Source organism: Cynoglossus semilaevis, chromosome 1 (assembly GCF_000523025.1).
Source record: "Cynoglossus semilaevis isolate Cse_v1.0 chromosome 1, Cse_v1.0, whole genome shotgun sequence".
Lineage (NCBI taxonomy): Eukaryota > Metazoa > Chordata > Actinopteri > Pleuronectiformes > Cynoglossidae > Cynoglossus > Cynoglossus semilaevis.
In genome coordinates this window covers 15,763,662-15,769,717 of record NC_024307.1, presented here as the reverse complement: position 1 = coordinate 15,769,717, position 6,056 = coordinate 15,763,662, and the positions used below count along the sequence as shown (strand labels likewise).

The 6,056-nt window shown below is 40.3% G+C and overlaps 1 protein-coding gene and 2 gene segments (V, D, J or C); 1 reads left to right on the top strand and 2 right to left on the bottom strand.

Annotated features, from left to right (window-relative positions):
• The window catches only part of ccdc177 (coiled-coil domain containing 177), a 100,848-nt gene that overhangs the window by 8,079 nt on the left and 86,713 nt on the right, over positions 1–6,056 (top strand). The window lies entirely within an intron of this gene.
• LOC112487116 (T cell receptor alpha variable 20-like) lies at positions 874–2,150 on the bottom strand. The segment is given in 2 exon segments: positions 874–1,653; positions 1,836–2,150. Coding segments are annotated over 2 exon segments (561 nt in total).
• The window catches only part of LOC112487118 (T cell receptor alpha variable 20-like), a 1,222-nt gene continuing 249 nt past the window's right edge, over positions 5,084–6,056 (bottom strand). The window contains 1 exon segment of the V gene segment in view: positions 5,084–5,913. Coding sequence covers positions 5,471–5,913 — 443 coding nt within the window.

Sequence of the window (6,056 nt, the reverse complement as noted above, 5' to 3'; positions counted from 1 at the left end):
GACGAAAAAAGTCTTTTCCTTTTCATCTGTCTCAGAAACGTTTTCCAATGCTGGCTTTTTTTTTTTTTTTTCTTTCTCAAAGCACGCTGTGTGGTGATAGAGAGAGTGGTGACCTACACCAAATGCATGGGCTGTAAAACAACCACAGTGGCTCTCTGAAGCGGCTAACACGTTTCACACAGCTGCAGAGCGTCTGTGGTTTCACTGCTGTGAGGAACATTCAGCGTACATGCCTTTTGACTCATTTATTTATTACTGTTGAATGGAACTGAGTGGCGCTTTGGCCCAGAGGCAATGTCTCTGTCATTGGTGTGGAACCCCAGGGTTCACCTCCTGGGCAAGTTCGAATCCCGGTTAGGGCGGTTGGTACCTTCCAGTGGACTCACCACCTGCAGGAAGGTTCAGGTATGGTGCAGTGTGATTTGGGTGGCAACTGCTGCCCCCGCGACCCGGTAACGGATAAGCGGATGAAAATGGATGGATGGATGGATGGACAGTAAAAATTAAATCAAAGCAAAAAATATGTTGCTTTATCATTATTTATTATCACATTGAAAAATTACAATCATTCCGACTTATTTCATTCTGTTGTTTGAACACTGACATGGTAGGCTGTGCAGTTTTAAGGGTTTTTGTCTGTTAAGAGCTGTGACTTGCAGCACTGTGGCTACTAGCAGCACAGTAATACACTCCTCTACTGTTCAATTCCAGGGATTTTATGGTTAACGTGCAGCTCTGGTTTCTACTCGCACCGCCGGACAACTCCACATCAGCCTCGGGAAATGGTTGTTTGAAGTTCATGTATCCCAAAGAGACAAAGAGTTGTTTGTCATTTTGCTTGTACCAGTAAATTCTGTCATAGTTGTTATCCATGTGTAAACAGCTGATTGTGGCTGATTGTCGTGGATATTTGCAGATTTGGTCTGGAGTTTGCTGGACTTGGATCGAGGAACCTGTTGAACTCAAATAATGAATTCCATTAATGTGTTGGTAAAAGGTCACCAAAGTGCAGGTTCTCCTGACAAATGTAGTAAAATCAGTTACCTGGATTCAGCACAGTGTTGAATGCTATGATTAAGAAAGCAATGTTCATGTTGCCTGTTGTCCTTTTCTTTGTTAATGAGTGTAGAAGACAGTGGAACTGTTAGAGTTCATAGTTTCTTCCTCTCTTTTGGCAAAAGACTCTGAGCTCATTGAAGCTGAGCTGTGTGGGGGTTGTCACAACATTTGTCATCGGTCCTTTTTCCCTCTTTGCATAAAGGTCGGATTTAAAGTCATGCGCCACCTTGTGAAAGAAAACCATAATGTGATGGTGAGGTTTTGGTTCTGTGGTGGTGTGATCTGTAGCAGTGTGTAAACTAGCAGCACAAAAATACACGGCACTGATGTTGGGGGTCAGGTCTAACACGCTCAACGTGGCGGTTTTGTTTTTATTTGCATCCCCTGTCATTTTTACGTTGAGTCCAGGTTCGGGGTAACCATAGATAATGTTCAAGTATCCCAAGAAGTGCAGCTGCCTGTCGTTGAACCGCCTGTACCAGTAGATTCTGTCGTAGCTGTCAATACTGTGGGAACAGTTAATTTCAGCGGCTTCTCCTGGTTTGTGGTGCACAGCAGCTGGAGTCTGGTGAACTTTGTCACTGAGAGAAGAACCTGATGAAACAGGTCTCAGGTTTAATCCAACAGATATTATTACCTTAAAAACAGTAGGTCTTACTCTAGTTAATATTGTTCAATAAAAAGCCAAAACCTCATCTTAATATAAAATACACCATAATCTGCTTAAAGATAACGTCACTGTAGAATTCCATAAAAAATAACTTGTATCAAATTACCTGTGACCTGTATCACTTTAATAGTTATACAGAATAGAATGAGAACCATCATGATTGTTGAGTTTCTTGACCTTATGTAGAATCAGTCCTAGGTAAGTGTTGATATTGCAATAGATGCAGCAGCATCAGGTGCTGAAGGAAACCCTCCAATCATCACCGTTCGTAAAGAGGAGAGGTGGGAGTTTAAAAATGCGCTGAGGTTGGGGCACCATACAAAATTATTCAACATAATTATTCACCAAAAAAGCTGGATTCACCACCTTGAATAGTAAATATAATTTAATAATTAATTTAATATTTACAGTTATACAGTAGAATTCAAGTGCTTTAGTTGTCAAAAACAAAACAAAAACTCTTTGTTCCATTAGTTTGTATACAACCATACCTTTGACCAAATTGTTGTAGGAAATTACAAACAAAATGGTAACCGTGTACTGTATGAACAGATAACACTAATCAAACTGAGAATTTAAGTTAAGTCAGTTTTATTTATTTAGCCCAGATTTTGCGTCATAGGACTTAACATTTACAATCAAATTATGACTACAATCATCCCCATTCCAAACAAAATCCTCTCTAATAAAAATGAGAAAATGTATATCTAGTCAGAATTACAGTATATTGAAATTATATTATAAGACATGGGCATAATAGGTTTTGTATTATCTTTATTATTAAATAGATCACAATTTAGTCAACATGAAAAACAAGATTTAAAGCAATTTCAGATCTGTGGTTGCATGTGAAGTTATTTTTTTAGTTTTGCTATGTAAACATAGCCAATTTGAAGGAGTACTGTACAATGTTGGAATACAGCGTTTTCTTTCTCAGTGGGAACAGTGTTGAGACTGAGCCTGGGAACCATCAGACATCTGTCACAGGGTAGGCTGGGAGCAGGCCAAGACTGTCTTTGTAAACCAGTTTGTACCACTGTGTGCTGACAAGTTGCCAGATCAGGCCATCCAACCTGAAAATGTCCCAGAGGTTCAGACAGATTGTATGTTTATGAAATGTTTGTCATCAGATGTGAAAGTCAGGTTGATGGAAAGTTGTTGCTGATATCTATAATAATTTCCTGTTGACTGATGCAGCTGTGCTTTCTTCACTGAATTCGCATGGTCGGTTATTAGAGGTGGTTTTTGTAAAGGGATGGAGGTAATCTGCTCGTTGTGTATACTTGCAACACAGTAATAAGTGCCAGTATCTTCTGGTTTTCTGAGTTTAAGCACATGGAGTTGAGATTTTGAGGCACCGTTACCAGTGATGTTGAAGTAGTGGGTAAAGGTTTTCTCAATGTCTGGCTTATCATATGAAATATATCCAATAAGGTTGAGGGCAGAATCACCCACAGGCCGTTGGTACCACAGGATCACATAGTAAGATGTGATGGAATGTTCACAGCTGATGATTGGTAAATTATTAGAGACTCCAAAAATGGACGGTGGACTCTGGTTGACTTTGGCGTACAGTGGTAGACCTGCATTAAAGGATAAAAGAGAAAAAACAAGTTTAAACTGAACTGTTTTTTTTAAAAAAAGATCTGAATTCAGTTAACAATGAAACATACAGAAGAGGGAGAAAAGCAGCAGAATATTCCTTAGATGTGTGTGGACCATCATGTCTCTGTGTTCTCTCCTCTGAGTTGACTGGCCTTCTCTTCACACGTTAGAGATGTTTGTTAACAACTCTGTGGTTGATGCTCTACTGTGATGAAGAACGTCATCAAGGACACCAGATTGGGCTGGAAAAAATTAGATTTGAGTTTTCTTAATTACTCAGTCTCTGCTTGGATCCAATTTAAAGACAAAAAGAGAAGAAGAACAAAAAAGTCTTAGTGCATTTATTTTATGGAATAAAATATATATCAGGGATGCGGGAATGTGTTTTTGTCATTCTCTGATGTAAATAATGTTCTAACTTCAGGCCAGTACAAAACACAAACCCTGCTGGTTAATGTGGATGTGACAATGTGTTAAAGGAAGAATATTCTGCTACTTTTATTAAATTAATATATTTCTACATGTCTGAATGAAATGTGTGCAACATGTTTTGGTAGAAAGGAAAGAAAAAAGTATTGACCACAGTTGTCTGTCTCCCCTGTGTTGTTTACAGAAACATTCTTGTTCCTCAAGTGTTTAGATAATACACAGTAGTTGCTGACCATTGTCTTAGTTTTACTCTTGGTTTTACAGAGTAAAGCAAGTGGTGCTTCTCACACAGGTGGGGGAGGGGGGGGGGGGGGAAAGGGGGGACCGTGCTGGGGGCGGATTCATTCCAATCGTCTGCTTTATCAGTAGACAGTGACTCTAGAGACACAAATATTTGCACCAAAACCCTGACCAAGTCCATTTTACATAACAAGTCCCCTTTTTTGAGTTTATTTTCTTCTTCAGTGTCCATAGTTCTGCATAGTGCTGTCATTCAGCTCATACTTTTTACAATATTGAGCAAATTCATGAAGACAACACCAGCCTAGTTCAGGGTCAGGCCTAGACGTGTGGGTGTGGTTTTTGTGCAACTTGACAATTGGCCTGACAGAGTGTGTGAGTGAGTGGGTGCACTGACAGCACAGAAGTAGACTCCGCTGTCAGCTGTTCCGACGTTATTGACTGTGAACTCTCCTCTTTCAGCATCATTTTTCACTGCTGTGAATTTGTCTTGGTCTGAATCTCCATACTGGTGTTGACTGTTGTAAGGCACTGTGAAAACAATCTGCTTCAAACTCTCTCCTGGTAGCTGCTGAAACCATCTCATCTCCAGGTACTTTCCACCAAGGTCATGGCTGCAGACCATCTCTGCAGACTGACCCCTGTTTACCAGTAAACCTGTGGTCTGGTGGACCCTGTTTGTCCTGCTGCCTGGAGGCAGACCATGAGTAAGATGGTTAAGTCTGTGTCTCTTAAAGTCTTTCTGATGGTCATTGATTCAGTAATTTAGTTGAAATGTGATACAAATGTTAAATACCTGCAACATGGAGCAGAGAAACCGTCATGATGATAGAAGTAGGTAGCATTATGAGCCCTGAGTAAGAGACAGCCCCACTTCCTCTATTCATCAATGTGATATAGAACGTTATGTGATGTCATAGCTTTGGCACCACCCACATCATTTACATACTGTGTTTTTCTTCTATGTTTTTTTTATTTGTTTAGCCTGCATTCACAAAACACATTGGTCTTAATAAACGCCACAGTCTTGAGAAGATAATAAAATTATTTTCCCCAAAAAATCTCATTACAAGGAAGAACGGAAGAAATGTATACAACGTAGTGTTGACTCCGATCATGGGCTGTAGTTTCTTTAAGACTATTCCAAGAAATACAATCATGTAAAGATGTGTCAGGACCAACAGCAGTTTAGAATTATTGAGAAGTTAGACTAGATACTGATCTGGTGAATAAATGAAACGACTGTGAGATTAGCTAAATGCTTAAAGAATAGTTACATTTTGATCCAGTAGTTTTAGTGGAACCAATAAGACCAGAAAATGCTGCAAAGCTCTCCAGCATGCAGTCCTGGTCCTTTTTAATGTAACAGTATACTCTCTGCTCTGTCTCTGTCTCTGAGCTTTAAGAAGTAAACTAATGCACACATCTGGAATGTATAAATCAATAACATCAAAAGTGTCTTTCATTCTAAAAAAGGTTGGAGACCCCTGCCCTAGGGTTTAGAGCTCCATCTAGAGGACCAAATATGTAACGACCCCCTCTGGCCACATCAGTACAGTGCAGTAGATTAATTGTACCACTGCCTGGCAGGTCTGCACCGTTGTGTTGACTTACAGAGCAGAAATAGATCGCACTGTCGTCAGGCAGCAGAGTCTTCACTGTTAAAGATCCAGTTTCAGCATCTTTCTTCTCAGCTGGATATCGCTCCTTGCTGAAGCCGCTTTGGTATTGGTGTGGAGGAGTCAAAGTGGTGAAAACAATTTCCTCCATTGTCTGCCCTGGACGCTGTCTGTACCAGTACATCTGGAAGTAACTGCCTCCTTTGGTGTGACTGCAGTGCATGGTGGCAGACTGACTTTTGTTCCTCCACAGCTGAGGAGTCTGGGTCACATCACTTCCATCAGTGAGAGCTGCAGAGGTCAAACACATCATGTCACACTAAAGGATATCCTCCACTGTAGCCTTTAGTATGTGTCGGCAATCATTAATTCACTGACATTGAACAAACCTGACAGCAGTAAATATGTAGTTGGTATTACAAAGATACACAAAG